Source organism: Phyllostomus hastatus, unplaced genomic scaffold (genome assembly GCF_019186645.2).
Source record: "Phyllostomus hastatus isolate PE091 unplaced genomic scaffold, TTU_PhHast_1.1 phas_contig_90, whole genome shotgun sequence".
In the NCBI taxonomy this organism is placed as follows: Eukaryota; Metazoa; Chordata; class Mammalia; order Chiroptera; family Phyllostomidae; genus Phyllostomus; species Phyllostomus hastatus.
In genome coordinates, this window is record NW_025333984.1 from 13,052,403 (window position 1) to 13,074,567 (window position 22,165).

A 22,165-nucleotide genomic window follows, 5' to 3' on the forward strand; every position below is an offset into this window, starting at 1 on the left:
TGGACAGCCCTGAATGGTGTGACTCAGTGGGCTGGGTGTTGTCCTGCAAACTGTAAGGTTACGGATTTGATTCCCGATCAGGGCACATGCCTGGGTTTCAGGCCAGGTCCCCCGTTGGAGGCGTGCAAGAGGCTCCTGATTGATGTTCCTCTTGCACATCGATGTTTCTCTCCCGATCACTCCCTTCGCCTCTCTCTAAAAATAAAAATGGATTCTTTACAAAATATATTGGACATATAATCACACAGGGGCTAGGCACAGACTCTGGAAAGATCACTGAATGGCCAGGGCCCAAACTGTTTAAATATTTGGGGGATTCAGCAGATACTACCACAGTTAGTTGAAAAACTATTCAAAAATTGTAAAACACTTCACTGAGTTGGCTTAGGGCACAGGCGGCAAACACAAGGCCCGTGGGCCAAATCTGGCCCTCCACCTTGTTTTATCTGGCCCGGCACCATGTTTCTACCCAGCGGCAGCACCAAGTTCCTTGCCCCTAGTTAAGGAGTAGTTACATTTATTCGGTTCTAAAATTACATTCGGCCCTTTGAAGGCAACCCTGAGGCTGATGTGGCCCCCGGTGAAAATGATTTTGACACCCCTGGCTTAGGGTAATTAGATCATAATTGTAGCACACATGAGTTGAAGAGGGAGGGGAAGGCAGACACAAAATACCAGGGACCGTAGAGGTCAGAAGAACTTGTGTTGGGGGCACAACTATGTTACATATCAAAATAAAGCTGCTCTGAGATTGGGGGAAGGGGCAAAAACAATCACACAAAGGAGTTTTCATGGGATCAAACTTCTCTCATTTGCTCTGCCTCTTACTTGAACTTTTTCAGATTGACATGCTGCCTGGCTCATGGTTCTGTTTTAGCATGTGCTGTCTACCACTACCAATGCCTTTAATAAATTGATGCCAGTTTTGAAGACTTGGGATCTGTGCTATGTCATGAAAAGTTAAAAGCAAAGATAACCACTGCTTTTTGCCAAGTGGACTCTATCAGCTTATGAGACCTAGAATCCAATTCAAAAATTCAGATTTGTAGTAGAAAGTGGACATTTCTAGACAATATCCTCAGGTATTGGTGCCCTGGAAGGCAGAGACCACAGGCCTTGACTGACTTTCTGGGGAAAGGACATCCCCTTTATGGTGGAGGGGTGAACTACTGGCTGGGTAGGGAGAGTGGGAAGCAAGGAGTACTGGAAGTGCAGACTCAGTCTCTGGAATTGAGAAGACAGCTGCAAAATTCCTTCCCTGAGCTTGCTTGGAGTCAAGTAAACTAATTCGAGAAAGCAAGCCCTGCCTCTTTTTCACAGGTACCCAAAATGCTTGTTTCAGCCTCCTCCTTCAGCCTGGAGAGAGGCAGGCTGAAATCTCATATTAGAATATGGAAAGGCTGAGACCCAGAATTCCCTGTGCTCCTCCAAGCTGAGAAGTGAGGTGAGAGCTGCATTATCCAGGTGTGTGCCTTGCATTCTACCTTTCTCAAAGAAAAAGGGGTCATGGTAACCGAGGTGCTGACAATCATATTTGACATCAACTAAATAGTTGAGAAAGGTAGTAGTGCTGCCAAAAGCAGGACTGGTGAGAGCAAGGGGAAGAAGGAAGGGCAGGGTTGCTTTAAAGCATGTTAATGCCTTGGGCCCTCAGGGGCAACTATGATCATGGCCATGAAGAGGAGGCCAGAAAGCTCCTTGACTGGTCACATTCAGCCCTCCCCTCTATCAGGAACACCACAGCTGAGTAGTCACAATCAAAAAAGGAGAGGAGAGTGGGCAAAGGCACAGACAGAACACTGTGTGGGATTTGCAGAAGGAGGTATCTGGGGCATTTTGCTGTTACGCCAAAATTTGAAGTGGGAGGACTTGACCCCCTGCTTACATCTGCATTGGAGAAGTCATTGTCTATCTTCTGTACTCACCTGGAGGTTCCTGGAAGGAACCAGTAAGTAGGTCTTCCTTTGTAATGACTCCAGAGTTTTCTTCCCAGGCAGTATACAACAGTTGACGCTTTAGACTCATTGAAACAAGAGTTCAAACCTTGGCTTTACCACATATTAGCTGTGTAAGCCTGGGTAATTTAATTCACCTCTCTGAATCTCAGTATTCCCATCTGTAAAATGACAATAATACTACTCATACAATAATACTTAAACAATTGTGCAGTTCAAATGAAATAATATATATCAATGCCCTGATACGTAAGAGAATTTTAGATGGTGAAAAAAATATAAGCATTGAGGCAAGTCAGACTCAGACTTGGGCAAGCCAGGGTCACTGGCAACAAGAAACACTCTGAATGACCATCAATACTTACCCCATAAACAATGGCAGATCTGGGTATTGTGGGGCCTGAAGTTTATACCATTTGGGTTAAATACATTTTTTAAAGTGAAAAATTAGGAACAATTCCAAATATTTATTTATAATCAAACAATAATCACAAGAAATTCCATGTTTTAAAAACTCACAAATACCATGTATATCACAATATTGAAAAAAACAATGTTTTTCATTAAATTAACACACCTCTATGGTACCCTTTTTTGATTTGGGGGCTGCATATCTTTTGATCACCTCTTCAACTGAAACCACTTTTTGTAGTATAATTTCTTTTTTTTACTTTATTTATTTATTTTTTATTGTTGTTCAAGTACAGTTGTCTCCATTTTCCCCTCACCACTCCCCCCTACCCCAGCCATCCCCACTTCCCACCCTTGATCCTACCCTGCTTTGGTTTTGTCCATGTGTCCTTTATACATGTTCCTGAGAACCCTTCCCCCTTTTCCCCCCTATTACCCCCCCCACCTCCCCTCTGGTTACTGTCAGTTTGTTCCTAAATTCACTGTCTCTGGTTATATTTTGCTTGCTTGTTTTGTTGACAAAAAAAAAAACAATTAAAAAATGGGCAAAGGACTTGAACAGACACTTCTCCAAGGAGGACATACAAAGAGCCCAGAGACATGAAAAGAAAAATGCTCAGCATCACTAGCCATCTGAGAGGTGTAAATTAAAACCACAATGAGATACCACTACTTTTTTTTAAGATTTTATTTATTTATTTTCAGAGAGAGGGAAAGGAAGGGAGAAAGAGAGGGAGAAAAACATCAATGTGCAAGAGACACATCAGCCAGTTGCCTCTCACATGCCCCCTACTGGGGGCCTGGCCTGGCAACCCTGGCCTGGCAACCCTGGCCTGGCATGTGCCTTGACAAGGAATGGAACCAGTAACCTTTCCGCTCACAGGCCAGCACTCAATCCACTGAGCCACACCAGCCAGGGCTGTACTGTAATTTCTATAGCGAGAATAGAAAAACAATTTAGTTTTTTCTGAGCTTAGTTTAGAAAAGTATGTTTCAGCTTCACCACCACTCATCACTGGTTAATGTCATAAATTTTCTGGACTGTCAAACTTGGAAAAACCACTATTAAACCTCCATCATTTCTTTTATATATTAGCTGCAATATTTTAGGATATGTCATGTTTTTTATATAGTGACTAATCTTAAATAAACTTCAGATTTACTACTTTAGAAATGTTTCCACTAGTTATTCCTACACTGGTATAGCCAGCAATAACTTAACTATATGCAGAAGTGATGGCAAACCACATAACTACAGCCACTAACCCCAACTCAATTTCTGTTTGGTTGGATCTTCCAAAAGAATAACTCTGGTAAAGACAGAACTCTCCCTACATAGCAAAGAAATGCAGAAAATATGGAAAGAGCAGAATTGTTTCCTGGGTTTGAAGATAGACAACATAGTTTCAATATATCTTGTGTCCTCGCAGATACATTCAATGTTAATATATGTATTTCCTTCCCATACACATGCAGAGGTGTCCAACCTGTGGCCCATGGGCCACATGTGGCCCAGGATGACTATGAATGTGACCAAACACAAAATCATAAATTTACTTAAAATTTTTTTTTGGCTCATCAGTTTTCATTAGTGTTTGTGTATTTAATGTGTGGCCCAAAACAACTCTTCTTCTTCCAATGTGGCCCACAGACACCAAAAGGTTGGACACTCCTGATAGTGCTGTGAACTCTGTTGGTCAAACTTAGAGAACGATGCCCCAGAAGAATGAAGCCTCAGAGGAAAACTGGGAGAGCCAACCTACAGCAGGAAAAGCTTCACCACCATTGAACTCTAGACCTATTCTGTGGCAAAAGACTTGCTAAAGGGCAGCAAAGACAGAAATCTGAACATAAAAGATGGACAGATTTAACTGTACTGTATTAAACTTCAAAATGCCTGCGTAGTTAAAGCAAAGAAAATCAAACATCAAACTAAAAAATAGGGAAAATAAGTCCTTGTTATTCATATTACAAAGGATCGGTAGCCCCAATACAGAAATCGATTACAATTTTGAAGGCATGAGGAATCCAATAGGCGAACCATCAAAGCACATGAACAGGTCATTAACAAAGGAAGAAATACAAAAGGAAAAACTGAAAGAATTGGCAAGGATTTAGGATAATTAAGCTCTGTTGAAAATGTAAACCAATTCACCTTCACATGGGGCAACTGGACAATATAAAAGTAACACTAACATTTATAATGAGCTTGCTATTTGCTAAGCACTCTGTGAAGTGTTTTTATACTGATTTACTTATTTCATCCTCACTTAACTTTATTGATATTCAATATGTACCATTTGCAACAATGAAAGACTCAAGACTCCTCAGATACACAACAATAGGGTTTGGTTAAATGGAACATGGAACCTCTATACAACAGTGAAGGAGAGCAGATTTTGCCACCTCAAAATATGCCCCTTTTGGAGGCATATTTATTATTTTAAGCTGGCTATTTTTAAGAAATTAAAGGCTCAGAAAGAAACTCTGAGCTTCCCCCTTTTCATACCAAAAGGAATCTAGATAGAAAAGCCTGCTTAAAGGAAGGGAGCTGTCACCTTATCGTCATAATATGATCTAAGTGTGGCAGACAGGAAGAAGCCAAGCAAAGTCTATCTGTTAGTTTCCCCTTTATGTCCCACTGTTTCTGGGAGGCCTATCAAGAATTTACCAAATGTTTGCTCTTTCTGGCCTATCTGTGAATTGACTGCTTTCCCTTTGAAGTGCCAGACCCATATCCCTGCCTTCCTCTCCTTAGTCCAGAATGGCATATAAGTCTCAACTGCTCAGTATGTCCTCTGGTCTCATATTCTTACAAAACCCCTGTATGTATACCTATAATATATTTGGTTATGTTAATCTGGCTTATGTTATCCTAGTTATCAGACCAGCCAGAATAACTTAGAAAGTTATAAGGAAAATGATTTTTCCTCCCCCCACAATAGGATTGAGATGAATTATATCTCCTAACATGGAAAACTGCCCAAGATGTAATTTTCTTTAAGGGTCAAAATGATAGCAATGGTTGTTTCTAGTAGAAAAATTCAGTGACATTTTCTATTAGCTTGGTTTTCTGTGTTATACCTTTCTATTATGCCTTACAAATTTTTGCTATCGCTAGCCCTGCTGCCCAGGAGTAAGTGATAGGCATACAACCTATGCTGTCACACAGAGGCCCAAGCTTAGAAGAGCCCATGTTTGGTATAATATTTTGCTGTCACTGTGTTGAAATTCTGAATAATTCATGAGCAAGGGACCTCACATTTTCCTTCTGCACTGGGTCCTGTGAATTATGTAGCTGGTCCTGTCAGCAGTACAGCTTGCCTAAAGTGTGTTGATCTATAACCATCACCACTGTGAGAACTTGCTACTCTCATTTTCCTTCCTTCAAGTAGAAGGGGAAAAGCTCTCAACAAGGTGGCTTTTGACTCATTTTTTCCACTGTCAACAGGCCTATCAACTCTCTCTCTGGAAATGGAGGGGAAACCCCTTAGGCCAAACTATTTTTCTTCCCTAGTAAATTTTAGTTTTACACTCTTTCATGGCCCTTGACAGGATGTATTGTGGATGTCCACATTAGAGTGTCTGTCTGCCAATACCTTCCAAAAAGACAATCTCAGCAGGAGAAAAATCTGTTCTGAGCTCTACAATCAATCCCAGCCACCTGCCTTAGCATCAAATGCACATGTGTACATGTCCTTAGGCCTGTCAATAATGAGCCCATACCCATACCCCTGAGATTTCTTTTTTTTTTTAAATTATGAAGATTTTTTTAAGTTTTTTTAAGTTTTTTTTTATATATATTTTTTATTTACTTATTTTTAGAGAGGGAAGGGAGGGAGATAGAGAGAGAGAGAAACATCAATGTGCGGTTGCTGGGGGTAACCCTTATGGCCTTCAACCCAGGAATGTACCCTGGCTGGGAATCGAACCTGGGACACTTTGGTTCCCAGCCCACGCTCAATCCACTGAGCTATGCCAGCCAGGGCTTCCCTGAGATTTCTTTATACTTTATTCCCATCAACTAAACTTTTTATTGTCAGGAAGCATTTCATGTAATTGTCCTCTTGGATATCTCACTGCAATTCCTTCAGATCTTTTGTAAAGATTTATTTTTAAAAAACTAACCCCCCTCCTATCCCTAAAAAATCATGCTTTTGAAATGTCAGAATAATGTCCTTAACCTCCTTTATCTCTACCTTTGTTACCCATTTCTAAGGTAATATCTACTGAGAGGAAAGAGAGTCACAGTCCTATGGTGACTCAATTCCCTTAAATATAGTGGCTGTAACATCTTGTCAAAAGCTTTTTGAGATCAATTTATATTACATCCACCAAATGTTTTATCTACATGCACCTTAATCCTTCAAATCCAAATAACTAGGTAAGAATTATAGAAATCATCACATTTCCTGAGGATTCTTTTGGTTCAAACATCCTCTACTAGTTTTACTGACATGACAGTCAAACTTCCCAGGTCTTGAGTGACCTCCAAGGTCCCACAATTGTCATATAAAAACGTCTACTTATGGATATATTCAAACACACTCAAAAGTATAGAGAATAGTGCAATGAAGTTCCAAGTATCCATTACTCAGCTTCAGCAATTACATTCTGCCAATCTTAATCATCACTTTTTCATTTTGTTTCTTAAATTAGAGGAAATTTCGAGCATTAGATTCTAACTTTCTGGGCAAATTCATATTATCACTTGAAATAAAGCTGTCACTAAGTAGCAGTATTCTAGTTAAAATCTAAAAGCATCCCCAGTCCCCTGGCTGGTGTAACTCAGTGGATTGAGCACAGGCTGTGAACCAAAGGGTCTCTGGTTTGATTCCCAGTCAGGGCACATGCCTGGGTTGCAGGACAGTTCCTCAGTAGGGGGTGCTTGAGAGGCAACCACATATTGATGCTTTGTCCCTCTCTTTCTCCTTCCCTTCCTCTTTCTCTAAAACTAAATAAAATCTTTTAAAAATAAATATAAAACAGGCTGATGCTTCTTGATTATAATACAGCAGTTTGGTTTTAATTGCAAGTGTTATGCTTAAAATGAAGCATGTGACTGACTTATAGGGGGTTCTTCGTGCTTGGTCAGCCTAGTCCCTGAATACTTAGCTGCTCTCCATAACACAACTATACCTAGACAGACGATCAAAAACCAGTGTTCTACAGCCACTTCTCTGGGACAGCCCTAGGACAGGACCTTTGCCCAATCCATACTGCTGATATTACCCCTGAGATCCACTGGAGGCAGTTCTTGCTCTTCTTCCCTTAGCCAGACTAGACAAGATGGATTTCCTCAAGAAGCCCTCAGCGTCCAAGTATAATATCCATCAAGCTCCTTCTCTGCCATCAGCATTTACCCTACTCTGCCTGGATCTAGAAGTTGATCCCTCCAGAGTAAAGATCCTCCCTTTTCTTCCTCACTGAGTTGGGGAGACAAGATGCAGCTTTAAAACTTTCTCCTAGTGGCTTTGCCTATGGAGTAGCCTACTTTCTGTCTTACTGCTTCACTGATAAATGTTTAAACTCTTAAAAAAAAGCCTTGCTTCTCTTTTACTCACATTTAGTATGCTTGTTTTATCTGTAAGTAAAGGCCCCCCTCATCTTATATCTAACTTTGGAACTGGGAAATCAGTCTTTATTCAGTCACACTTGCTTCCTCCACAAAGCACGGCAGTTAGGGTACAGTGGCAGCAGTAGTGGTGTTACAGGATCCAGAAGGGAATGGTAGGGAAGCATTCTGAAAAGGAGTCAAGAGCAATCTCTCTCAGGGAAGGGGGATAATACATCATCTGAGGATTAAGCAGGCAGCAGTAAGGAAGGTAAATTCAGAAGTTAGGAGAAAGGGAGAAGGGACTAAGTACCAAGCACTATGTTAGATGCTTTATATACACCAAGGAGGGACTGGAACTGGGGAGAAATTTATGAATGTCATTACACTAGTCCAGGCATAAACTAATGACAGACTTAATAGAAGGGTGCCAGTTTTTTTAATCCTCATACAAAACCTGAAGATATATTTATTGATGAGAGAGAGAGACAGACAGACAGACAGAGAGACATCAGTTGCCTCCTGTATGCACCCTGACTAGGGATCAAACCCGCAACCTAGGTATGTGCTATGACCAGGAACCAAACCTGCAACCTTTGGTGCATGGTAAAATGCTCCAACCAACTGAACCACCCTGCCAGGGCAGAAAAGTGGCAGTTTAGATGGAAAAGAAAGGATAGAATCAGGACTCACTGTGAAGGGAATCTCAGACTGACTTAGCAACTGATTGGCTGTAGAGGTCAGGGAGAAAAAGCAAATCAAGAGCTTTGGGTTTGCATAAGTGACTGGGTAGATAAAGGGACATTAATAGAAAAATGACTGTGAGGCGATAAATATAAGCAAGATTAATCAATTTAGTTTTTGACCTATTTAAGTTTTTAAGATTTTATTATGCAAATTTGCAGACATAAACAAAAGTAGAGAGAATAGGATATTGAATTCCCACATGCACAATACCTAGCTCAACATTTTCAACTCATTGCTAATTGACTTATTGTAAATTTTATTTCAATACCCTTACCCATTCTCCTTTTCCCAAATGGATTATTTTGACATAAACCCCAGACATCACATGATACTGTCCATAAACACTTCAGTATGTATTTCTGAGAGATAGTATTAATATAGCACATATCATTATCTCACATAAAAAATTAAGCCTTTAATGTCATCAAATACTAAATGTCATTAGTAAGTGGGTAAAATCTTCTCCATTTGATCCTTGTTTGTTTGTTTATAGTTGATTGGTTAACATCTGGATACAGATAAGCTGACCTACTGAATGTTCAGATTCTCTCTGAAACAGCCATATGGAGATATCAAACCAGTTATTGAAATTTAGGTCCAAAACTCAAGGAAGAGGTAGCAGCCAGAAATATGGATTTAGAAATATCTTTCTGGAGGGAATGGCTGAAGCTATTTGAACAGATGAAGCTACTGAGTAGATATCAAAGTTGAGAACATACCAATAAAAATGACCCAAAGATAGAATATTGGGGCAAGAGTACATTCAGAAGAGAAAGAGATACCAAGAATGGGGACAAGGAGGGAGTAGTTGGAGGGGGGAAAAGAAGTTGAAAAGGAAAACAAGATAGAGTTGTCACTGGAACCAAGAAATGAAAGCACTGCACAGAGAGAGGACCACACAAGGTTGCTCACTGTATGTTTTCCATCAGAAGAGCCATGGGATAGGACCCAGTCCCTGACCAATTGTGTGACTTTCTAGCTGTGTTATACACAGCAAGAACAAGCCACCTTGTAACAGGGTGCAGCCAGGGGGACCCCAAACAGGGATTTGTAATGGGGTCCAGAACTCAGGGTATACAGGAAATATTTTTAAAATATGAGATGTCCTCACCCCTACAGCTCTGAACTGGGGGATGGGACACAAAGAACAGGGTCATTGAGAGCTGTTTTGCATAGCAACAGTTTTACAAATAACCTCAGGCATGGTCATTTAACATATCTATACGTTTTAACTGGTTTCATGGATATGTTAAATAGTTATGGACATGCTTTGAGCCAGGGGAATGGAAGTGACTTCCACCCAGGATATAACTGGGAGGCAACTCCCCCTGGTTACAGCACCTGTGTGAGAGCCTGGCGATGACTGGCTCCACGCCATGGGGCCACGCCTGTCTGGACTTACTATGGCAGCCAAGAAAGGCTGGAAAAATAGGGAATGCTGGCAGGTGTAACTGATTGTAGGAGGAGTCGGAAACGAGGCTGCAGAGGAAGATTGGTGCTGGGATTTAAAACCCGGGCACAGGAGCCATGCTGGATGGTTGGGACCACGCGGCTTTGGGGCTCCCTTTGCCACGCAGCTTAGGAAGCTGGGAAGAGAGATGTAGCAGCGATGCAGAGCTCTCTCTTGGCAGTTTGGAAGAATGCAGGAGACACACTGCAGGAAGGAAAAGGGTGAAAGGGCTCTTGCTGGTGGGCCAGGAGAAGGTACCACATGGGTTTGGATTGAGAACTTGAGATCTCGGTGGTGACACAGCTGATGGTGCTGGGAACCACGGGCCTACCTGAGCCACGGACCTCTTCTTTTCCTGAGATACAGCAACCTGGACTGGGCAGAGGGAGAAGGAAGGACTATGTGCACTTATGGGTATTCTAAAGGACTTTAGTATTTTAATGAAGACATTAAGTCATTACTCTAAGTCTGTATAACTCTGAATAAATCATTCCTTTCCTTTTCACCAATCTCTGGCATTGAGAGACATCTTTCCCTGGTGGTGGGCAAGGCAAACCTAGTACGTGGGGGGATCCCCGGACCACAAGGGGGTGTCCATTTGGTAACAGTATATCATTCACCCCCCTCACCAGGCCTGCACCATGCAGGCAATGCACCATGTCTGCATTGTAACAACTGCCCTAAGATAAAGAATCTCCAGATGTAAAGAATGGATGAGACCACTCCTTCCAGTGAAAAGGCTGCTGCTATGAGGATCAAATGATAATGGATTTACATGAGGAAGGCCTCTGTCAACTGCAAGGCACTGGACAATTACAAGACACTGTTCATTTGATAAACATTTATTGCTTTTTATTAATAATGTGAAACTATAACTTAACTGTTGAATGTAGGATTTAAAGTTTTTAAAACTGGAAAATCATGAATTTGAAAGGCCATAATTCAAGAGTCTCATAATTCAAGAGTCTCTAATAGCTAGTTCTTATCAGCATCTGCTTTGTGCTGTGCACTGTTGTAAATCTTCCACATACTCATTTGATCCTCAAAAAATCTTATGACATAGGTACACTTACTAAGGCTGTGAGAAGGAAACTAACTTGCCCCTGGTCACATAGTGAGTAAGCCACTGAGCCAAAGCTCAAATGAACTCTATCCTATTCCAGGGCCTGACCTCTTAACCTCTTCATCACTACAACAAACTTCATCTTAAAATATGCCTTAGGAGATCCAAGATAGCAAAGGAGTAAGTAGAAGCTACATCAACCTCCTATCAGGACCAATCTGGAATTATGACTAAATTGTAGAGAAAGCATTCAAAATAACCAACTGAACACTAAGTGAAGAGAAGCCTTATAACCAAGGATGAATGAAGAAAACACTTCACCACAATGATACTGGTAGGGAGTGTGGAGGAGGTGCAAGAGGGCTAGCTGGGCTCCCACAGGCAGCAGCTGAAGCACTGGAGGGATGTTTCAGTTGCTAGGGGGTCCCCCTGACATGTGTGGGGTCTAAATCCCTAGCTGGGCTCCCCAGCCTACAGCAACAGAGCCAGAAAAGGAACCCAGATAACATCCAGCTGTGAAAAGCAGCAGGGTTTCTGTCTGCCAGGGAGAATGGGCTGGAAACACCGAGAGCCTCTTGAAGGGCCAACACACAAAGTTTCATTTGCAGCCACTTAACCTGGGCTCTGGTTGAGGGAGGGCAGAGGGGACTAGAAACACTAGTCTGGGGTGGGGGGCTCTGGGAAGAAAATTGAAGGGTCAGCCTCCAGGATCCCTGTGCTGAGTCATTTCCCATTATGCAGAAGCCATCATTCTCAGGCAGAGTAATCCCCCCTCAGGGCATCAGCCTGAGGGGAAGCAAAAGTCCCACCCTGTGGAGCTTAAGCCAGGCTGCTGATTACAGCTTGAGACCATATCACTGATGGTTTAACACCTATCACAGAAAATACAAAGAAGCCGCCAAAATGGGAAGACAAAGGAACAGACCCCAAATGAAAGAACAAGAGAAATCTCCAGAAAAAAAGAAATAGATGAAATAAGGACACATGGACCAAAAATGGGGGGGTGGAAATGGGAGGGAAGTGGGGAGGACTGGGGGCGTGGGAGTAAAAGACAGAAAACTGTACTTGAACAATTAAAAGAAAAAAAAGAAATAGATGATATGGAGGCAAGCAATTTATCAGATAGAGAGTTTAGACTAATGATTATAAGGATAACCAACAACATTAAAAAAGACATAGAAACCATAAAAAAAGAACAGTCAGAAATAAAGAATACAGTATCTGCAATAAATAATACATTGGAAGCAATAAACAGTAGATTAGATGAACCAGAGGATCAAATATGCAATTTGGAAGACAAGGTAGGAAAAAACACCCAAGCAGAGCAGCAAAATCAAAAAACAATTTTAAAAAATGAGGAGAGCTTAAGAAACATTTTGGACAGCATGAAGCATAACAACATCCACATCATGGGAATACCAGAAGGAAAGGAGAGTGAGCAAGGAATCGAGAACCTATCTGAAAATATAATGACTGAAAACTTGCCTAATTTGGTGAAGGACAAAGACACACAAATCCAGGAAACTCAAAGAGTCCCAGAAATTCGGACTCTAAGACGCCTACACCAAGACACATCATAAATAAAATGGCAAGGCTTAAAGACAAGGAGAGAATCCTAAAAGCCATAAGAGAAAAGCAGATACTTACAACAAGGGAGCTCCAATTACACTGGCATCTGATTTCTCAACAGAAACATTTCAGTCCAGAAGGGACCAGCATGAAATATTCAAGGTGATGAAAAGCAAGGCCATACAACCAAGGCCCTACAACCAAAGCTACTTTACCCAGCAAGGCTACCATTTAAAATTGAAGGAAAAATAAGGAGCTTGCCAGACAAGAAAAAGCTAAAGCAGTTAGTTAACACCAAACCAAAACTGCAACAAATATTAAAAGGCTTGCTTTAAGAAAAAAAACAAGGTGAGAAAGAAAAAGAAAACAGAGGATAATAACTAACAATAAAATGGCACTAAATACTTATCTATCAATAATCACCTTAAATGTAAATGGCTTAAATGCTCCAACCAAAAGATGTAGCCTTAGCTAAATGGGTAAGAAAACAAGACCCATATATATTTTGCCTCCAAGTGACACATTTCAGATTGAAATATACAGACTAAAAGTAAAGGAATGTAAAAAGGTATTTCATGCAAATGGAAAAAAAGCTGAGTAAGCAGTACTTATACCTGATAAAATAGGCTGTAAGAGCCAAAGAAGGACACTACATAATGAAAAAGGGAAAAGTCCAACAAAAGGATATGACCCTAGTAAACATGTACACACCCAACACAGGAGCACCTAAATATGTAAAGCAAATCTTGAAGGACATATAGGGAAAGATCAACAGAAATATATTCATATTTTGAGATTTTAACAACTCTGACTTCAATGGATAGATCTTCCAGACAGAAAATCAACAAGGAAACAGCAAACTAAATGACACACTAGATCAAATAGATTTAATTGATATCTTCAGAACATTTCACCCCAAAGCATCAGAATATACATACTTTTCAAGTGCACATGGAATATTTTATAGGATAGGCCACATGTTAGGATACAAAACAAGTCTCAATCAATGTAAGAAGATTGAAATCATATCAAGCACCCTCTCTGACCACAATGCTATGAAGTTAAAAATTAATCACAAGAACAAAACTTAAAAATACACGGACTTCCGGCAAGATGGAGGAATAGGTGGACGCACCGTGCCTCCTCGCACAACCAAGATTAGAACAACAATAATTTACAGATAGAATATCACTCAGAACTGATAGAGGATTTATCTGAATGGAAGTCGGACAGCCAAGAAGTTGAAGTAGACCCATACATCCAAACTGGTAGGAGACCACGAGCCGGGCGGGCGTGGGGCTGGCGCGGGTCAGCGGCGCGCAGAGGTCGGGGGAAATTTGGCACAAAATCGGCGCAACAGCCATCCGGGGCGCAAAAACGCAGCGGTGATCCCTGAGTACGCAAGCTGCGGCGGGCGGACCCTGTGGGGCAGCGATTGTGGACCAGGGCAGAACTCGCAGCCCAAGATCCCAAGGAAGGGCCTGAGCCTGGGAGAATGGAACTACCGCCATTGTCCCCTCCCGCTCCCGCCCCCGCCCACACAAAAACGTCACAATCTAGCGACCAGGGCGACCAGCCCCGGGGAACACCTAAGGCTCCGCCCCCGCACCGTAACAAGAGTGACCAGAGACAGGGAAAGACATAAGACATGTAACCAACAGAACAGATCAGTCCCCCAGGACTCATCCTTTTGAGCGACCAACAAATAGCCAATCTATCAGATGCACAGTTCAAAACACTGGTGATCAGAAAGCTCACGGAATTGGTTGATTTTGGGCGCAATTTAGATGAAAGGATGCAGGTTACCATAAAAGAGATGCAGGAAGATACGTGGAGGAGAGCCAATAGTGAAAGGAAGGAATCTGAGTCTCAAAACAATACAGTGGACCAGAAGAAAGATAGAATCAACCAAGCAGGAAAGCATGATGCAATAAGAATTCAAAAAATCCAGGAAAAGCTTAAGAGCATCCAGGGCACCTTTAAACGTTCCAACATCCGAATTATAGGGGTACCAGAACAGGAAGGAGAAAAGCAACAGATGGAGCACGTATTTGAACAAATAATAAAGGAGAACTTCCCCAATCTGGCAAAGGGAACAGTCTTCCAAGAAATCCAAGAAGCTCAGAGAGTCCCAAAGAAGTTGGACCCAAGAAGAAACACACCAAGGCACATCATAATTACATTAGCCAAGGTAAAAATGAAGGAGAGAATCCTAGAAGCAGCAAAAGATAAGGGGACAGTAACCTACAAAGGAGTTCCCATCAGACTGTCAGCTGATTTCTCCAAAGAGACCTTACAGGCAAGAAGGGGCTGGAAAGAAATATTCCAAGTCATGAAAGACAAGGACCTACATCCCAGATTGCTCTATCCAGCAAAGCTCTCATTTAGAATGGAAGGGCAGATAAAGTGCTTTTCAGATAAGGTCAAGTTAAAGGAGTTCATCATCACCAAGCCCTTATTTTATGAAATGCTAAAGGGACTTATCTAAGAAAAGAAGATAAAGAAAAGACATGTATAGTAAAAGGACAGCAAACTCACAATTATGAACAACCACACCTAAAGCAAAACCAAAAGAAACTAAGTAAACAACTAGAACAGGAACAGAACCACAGAAATGGAGGGCACATGGAGGGCTAGCAGCAGGGGGGTGGGAGGAGGAGAGAGGGAGAAAAGGTATAGAGAATAAGTAGCATAGAATGTAGGTTGAAAAGAGATAGGGGGAGGGCAAGAATAGTACGGGAAATGTAGAAGCTAAAGAACTCGTAAGAATGACACATGGACATGAACTAAAGGGGGGGAACGTGGGTGGGAGAGGGGGTACAGGGTGGAGGGGAGAGAAGAGGGAAATGGGACAACTGTAATAGCATAATCAATAAAATACATTAAAAAAACTTTTCAATGACAATTTACACTCAATATTATTCTATGTTAGTTTCAGATGTACAGCAAAGTGGTTAAAAAAACCATGTACTTTACAGAGTGGTCCCCTTGCTGCTTCAAATACCCTCCTGGCCCCACACAGTTATCACGATATTCTTGACTATGTTCCCTATGCCGTAACCTACATCTCTGTGACTCTTCTGTAACTACCAAACTGTACTGTTTAATGCCTTCACCTTTTTCACCCAGCCCCAAATGCCCCCCTATGACAACTGTCATTGGGTTCTCTGTGTCTATGAGTCAGTTTCAGTTGTTTGTTTTGTTCATTAGATTCCACATATAAGTGAAATCATGTGATATTTGTTTTTCTCTGATTTATTTCCCTTAGCATAATACCCTCTAGGCCCATCCATGCTGGCACAAAAAGTTTCATTCTTTAAAAAGTATTTTTATTGGTATCTTTTCCTCTTATCCACTTCATCCCTCTAATTTTAAAGATCTATTTAGCTACTGTTCTTCAAATTCAAAAGTAACAAGTGCTTGTTATAACCAGTGAAACATCGCAATATGAGGATGTATGAGGACAAAACTAATCACCCAGACCTTAACTTCCTGGTGTAATCAATAGTACCAGCCTGCTGAGGAGCCTTCCCCAACTCTCCTTGCTCATACAAACAGATAAAAAAATATGTGTACATATATAAAATGTTGTTTGTTTTCACCAAAGTATAATCATACTATATTATTCTGCAACATATTTCATTTTAACTATATATGTACATACATACACATATATTTATGTGATGTGAAAATAGACTATATTACTGAACAAAATATACTGAAGATGCTCTGCAGATTTAAGTTTTTTTCCAGTACTCAAATTCCTTTTTGTATTCCTTTAAAGAACATAACATCATTACAATTATTTATAATGAACTGTTTTATATCTTTCTTCCCTGCTACACTGAGAGCTCCATGAAGGCAGGGGGTCTAATTTTGTTCACCACTAACTCCAGAATTTAGGGCAATGCTGCCAAAATAGTAAATGCCTAAAGTCTATTTGTTCATTGTTTCCATGCTTCTTGAAAAGTTCCATCTAAACTGGGTCATTGCCAATACTCAAATGTGTGTCCCTTTAGGAACTCAGGCCTGAGTAAGTCACCACTCAATATTTTTTGATAGAACATAGTGACAGTACGTTTTAAATGTAAGAATTTGTACTTCAGCAAAACACCCTGCCTGCCACAAAATGCAGGGTATTTTAATGAATTAAAAAATGCAGATAATGTGTTTAGCGGAGAGTTCTGCACTTCTAATTAGGAGACCTGGGTTCTAATCCTACCACTGCCATTAATTTAGCTGTGGCTTTTATAGAAATCGCCTTATCCTGATGCTGCCTCCTTATCTGTAGCTCTAGCACTCATTAATTCCACAAATATGTACTGCCTACTATGTGCTGGCACTAGGCTAAGTACTAGTGAATACAGGGGCGAAAATAACCAACATTTAATGAATGCTTACTTTATGCTGATGGAGTTATATGCACTCTCATTTAATCTCCTATGAGATAGCACTGTCATGATACTTTCTGTACTTTACAAAGAAGGGGACTGCGGTGTAGCGAGGTGAAGTAACTTTTCTAGCATACCAAAGAACGCAGCGAAGACAGGATTGGATTGCAGACACTGGGGCTTCAGATGCCATTCCACGAACCGCAGCGAATCCTTGCCCTCCTAATTTGATGACTATCTCTGCGGCTTGCATTTTGGTCGCAGTCCATGGGTACTGGGTTGAGCACCCTCTTGTTAATTGGAGGGTGCAATGATGACGGAGTACGTTGTCTGCAACGAGATATGCTCTGGCTAGTTACCGCAGCTTCCACGCCCGGAACGCAAAGTGGTAGGAGGTGTCAGCAGGTCACGCACGCCGGCTTCTCTGGGTGTCCCATTGGGTAGAGAGGAGCGTACGGGTCACGCCAGCAGGACGCGCGTCTCTGACCTCAGCAGAGGGCGGGGAGAGGGGCGTGCTGCTTGCTCTCAGAGCTTCCAACGTCTCCGCGAACTAGCGGCTGGGCCAGGCTTAGGGCTCATTTGCCCCGCCCCGCTGCCCTTCGCAGCGTCCACTTCCTGGCCCTCCCCACTTTTAGCGAAACCAACGAGAGAACACTACCCACATCTAGAGCAGCCCGACCAGGAGCGTAACCGAGGGGCGCGCAAACGTGAGAGGAAAGCCGTGTGCAGTTGCGCTTTCCCACCCTTGAGTCGTTCTAGACGCGGGTGAGTGCCAGGGCATCGGTCTGCATCTGGAGCGGCCCCGGCAGGGCCCGACCTCGCCCGTGTTTGGGGGATGGCCTGGGCCTTGGCCCACTCCCAGCATGCTCTACGCGGGGTACCCGGGCAGGTGCAGTGGGAGGAGTAGCGTGGGAGGGGCGGATGGAGAGACTGAGGGCCGCCTTCCTGGAGGCCCTCCTTGGCCCTTCAATGGGGTATCATAGTGTCCATGACCTCCCTCTCACTTGTGCTATCCATTTCGTCCTCCTTCCTGTTCCATACTCCACCCCAACTATCTTCACCTAAAAAGACGCATCTCAAAACCACTTGAGTAGTTTTTGCTTCATTTGTGCCCATATGCAGTTTTAAGTTTCCCTCTCTTCTGCACCAAACATCCTATCATGTGCATCTCCTGTGTTACTTTTTTTTTTTTTTGCCTCCCCTAGTGGAAAAAAGATCTATTCCCTAGAAAAATTGGTACAAGTAATACATGACTAGTATCCCAATTAGAAAGGTTTCTTTCATATGCCCTTATAAAGTTGGGAGACACGTGTGAATTATATATTGGCCAGAAATAATGAAGATTACATAATATGAAATGCCAGAATCCTATCTAAGTGAATTTTAGATTGCATCTGACAATTTTGATATTAAGCGGAACTTGTTTCCTGTCAATTATCTTTGCCTTCGTAGAGCTGTGTTTATTGACCAAGTTCTGTGAGTGACACAAGAAAACCATCCTTCCTCTTTCCTCACCCTCCCCACACCCACTGAGGAATTACATTTGCCAAGCTATTCCACATCTGTCCTAGCAGAAGTCAAAGTCCATTTCTTCTACAAGAAAATCAAGGGATGGTTTCCTTGTAACAGTATGGTGATGTGTGCAAAATGTCAGTTGTGGTTAACAAGTCCCACATTTTTTTCATTTATAGGAAAAAACAGGGTTATTCTATAACTTGTTTATTAAATTCTTGATAATATGGATAGAAGCACCGTTGAAATCATTATTCTGTGATAGAAAAGCATTAAATTGATGTCAGGAGATCTAATTTCTAGTTCAGTTCTAACACTTGTGTGACTTTGGGTCAGTTACTTGAACTCTCTGGACCCTCTGTTTCCATATCTGAAAAATGAGAGAAATGACATTGGGTAGCTTCTAAGACCCTTTGAACTTTACAAGTCAAAGAGAAAATCTCAGTAGCGAAGTAGACCATTCCCTGTAGAGATAGAAGGGAGACTGGAAAAATCTCAACAGTTGTATTTCATGTTGGCTTTTCTTTTAGTTTGTAATTGAAATACAAGTGTAGACTTCCCCCTTTTACTTCCCCAAAGAATAAGAAAATACCTTGAGAGGAAGTAAAAGTGTTCATTAATGGTCCCCAGATATGCCTATATTGATTCAGTTCTTATGCAAATAATTTAACTGTTTTCATTATGGACTTTTATTACATCAACTAATTGAAATATTTATTGGAAACCATCTAGTCTTAGGAACAAAAGGGTAAATATTAGCATATGTGGTGTCAATCTCAAGAAACTTGCTTTGGATATACTCAAAACACCCAAGGACAGCAGCTATCATTTAAATAAAGCACTGGGTTGAGAACCAAAATGTCAGCACAGATTCCATTGATGATTTGCCAGTTGTTGGTGGTTTTATCTGTTCAATTTAAGGTTTTGATATGAAAGTCTATTTCTATCTGGGAGGTATATAAATAGTATAACACAAGCTTGTGAAATAATTCATTTAAAGGGAACTATGGACAGATAACCTATGTAATGGTGGTTTCTAAGGCTAATGCTTTGATGTAGTACTTGGTTAATTAAATCCCTGTAAATGAAGTACAAAAATAACCTCCCAGAAAAAATCTGCATAGAGGTATTGGTACAAAGTTCCAGTTTATACTGAACAGTATGAATTGGAAGCTAATGAGTCTTAGAATCCTTGGTACTATATGCAAGTAACTTGATTTCAAACTTGGGAAGCTTTTTTAATGTTAAGAGCAAAATGTAAGTGTATCAGGAATACCAAATCAAGTCACTACGCTAGTATTCTTTCTAAGTATCCTAAGGATTTCTTTCTTCTTTATAGGAAAAAATGCTTTCTGAAAGCAGTTCATTTTTGAAGGGTGTGATGCTGGGAAGCATTTTCTGTGCCTTGATCACTATGCTAGGGCACGTTAGGATTGGTTATGGAAATAGAATGTACCACCATGAGCATCATCACCTACAAGCTCCTAACAAAGAAGATATCTTGAAAATTTCAGAGAATGAACGCATGGAGCTCAGTAAGAGCTTTCGGGTATACTGTATCATCCTTGTAAAACCCAAAGATGTGAGTCTTTGGGCTGCAGTGAAGGAGACTTGGACAAAACACTGTGACAAAGCGGAGTTCTTCAGTTCTGAAAATGTTAAAGTGTTTGAGTCAGTTAACATGGAAACAGATGACATGTGGTTAATGATGAGAAAAGCTTACAAATACGCCTTTGACAAATACAGAGACCAGTACAACTGGTTCTTCCTTGCACGCCCCTCAACGTTTGCTATTATTGAAAACTTAAAGTATTTTTTGTTAAAAAAGGATCCATCACAACCTTTCTATCTAGGCCACACTGTAAAATCTGGAGACCTTGAATATGTGAATGTGGAAGGAGGAATTGTCTTAAGTATAGAATCAATGAAAAGACTTAACAGCCTTCTCAGTGTCCCTGAAAAGTGTCCTGAACAGGGAGGGATGATTTGGAAGATATCTGAAGATAAGCAGCTAGCAGTCTGCCTGAAATATGCTGGAGTGTTTGCAGAAAATGCAGAAGATTCTGAAGGAAAAGATGTATTTAATACCAAATCTGTTGGGCTTTTTATTAAAGAGGCAATGACTAATCAACCCAATTTGGTAGTACAAGGATGTTGTTCAGATATGGCTGTTACTTTTAATGGACTGACTCCTAATCAAATGCATGTGATGATGTATGGGGTATACCGTCTTAGGGCATTTGGACATATTTTCAATGATGCATTGGTTTTCTTACCTCCAAATGGTTCTGACAATGACTAAGAAGTAAAACAAGAGCATGTATGTGATCACCTTATAGGACATGTGTTGTCATTATTTGTAGTAACAACTACATATCTAACACAGCAGTATGTTTCTTTTTTCCTTTTCCATTTGGTGACACTGGTTTAATCATATATTAAAATTTAGTAGTACACTTTTAAATATGGTGGGTTTTTTCCTTAAAACATATATGAAAATTTCAAACATGCTGGAAGAAATGTTTTAAGAATAGTACTTTTGCAAATAAAGCATATATTTATAAATATATTTATGTGATAAATTCTAAATTATGAACATTAAAATCTGTGGCACATTTTTGCTGATTGCTTAAAATGTTAACGTCTTTTTGGCTAAGATAGGCAAACAAATCTGTAGTTGTGAACTTCTGATTAAAGTAAAACTTTCAGCTGTGTTTCCATTACTTCTAATGTTGGTTTATTTTCTAAGCCTCTGCAAGTGCCAGTGAATTTGCTTTCTCAAACTACACAACCAAGCAACAAAGGAAATTATCTCAACCAGTGTAAAAATGGAAGTTGGAATCTATCCTTGCGAGAAAAATCATAATTACTTATAGAGTTTAATAATTTTCCTGGGAGCTAATATAATGGCATTCTTCAGCATACACAATTTCAGTGTAACTCCTGTGCTTCTCTAGGCAGATATTGAAGTTGGAGTGAAAGACTATCAAGAATGTAATGTCATTTAACTGTGTGGTTTCCCAGTTCATCAAGCTCTCAGCTGTGACTCAGATAAAACTATATCAGTTGATATTTATATATTGCTTGGCAAATGAGTTCTGTGGAAGTCTCCTTTAAAAAACTTGACCATGTCTCAGCCTTTTGGCTAAGATCGAGTGTGGGTATTTGTTCTTACCACTTTAACATCCAATACATCCTCTCTCTGAGAACAATGTATTACATGGTTTTTTGGAGCAAGGGGATAGAACAGGAACTTGCCCCATCCATGCCTGCATTGACCTGGTATTATGTTATCTCTGAGAATGGTGTGCCACCTCAGGGACAAAAAAAAAAAAAAGCTTTTGGCAATCAGGCAGTTTCATTTACCTGAGTTAGTTAAGTCCTTCCTGTTTTTGTTTACCTGTTAAAATTTTGACATTTTCCCTATGTTTATGCTTGCACAATATCCAACTGTTTTTGGTGTAGAAGGCTTAACCTCACTATTCACCTTGGATTACCATATCATTTGCCTAA

General features: G+C 40.9%; 1 protein-coding gene, 1 long non-coding RNA gene and 1 other non-coding gene across 3 annotated transcripts; 2 read left to right on the forward strand and 1 right to left on the reverse strand.

Annotated features, from left to right (window-relative positions):
- Positions 1-138: 138 nt before the first annotated feature.
- LOC123827816 lies at positions 139-17,461 on the reverse strand. Its single transcript, XR_006787343.1, has 3 exons — positions 17,278-17,461; positions 1,926-2,116; positions 139-195 (listed from the first exon to the last, which is right to left on the reverse strand). It is a non-coding gene; the product is annotated as an uncharacterized LOC123827816 (long non-coding RNA).
- Positions 17,462-17,726: 265 nt separating this feature from the next.
- On the forward strand, positions 17,727-21,376 carry C1GALT1C1 (C1GALT1 specific chaperone 1). The gene is made up of 2 exons (XM_045852288.1): positions 17,727-17,905; positions 19,992-21,376. Exon 2 carries the CDS (start codon positions 19,998-20,000, stop codon positions 20,952-20,954), a length of 957 nt encoding a protein of 318 aa, XP_045708244.1. The 5' UTR covers positions 17,727-17,905; positions 19,992-19,997; the 3' UTR covers positions 20,955-21,376.
- A 401-nt stretch (positions 21,377-21,777) lies between these two features.
- LOC123827866 lies at positions 21,778-21,968 on the forward strand. Its single transcript, XR_006787364.1, has one exon. It is a non-coding gene; the product is annotated as a U2 spliceosomal RNA (small nuclear RNA).
- Positions 21,969-22,165: the final 197 nt, after the last annotated feature.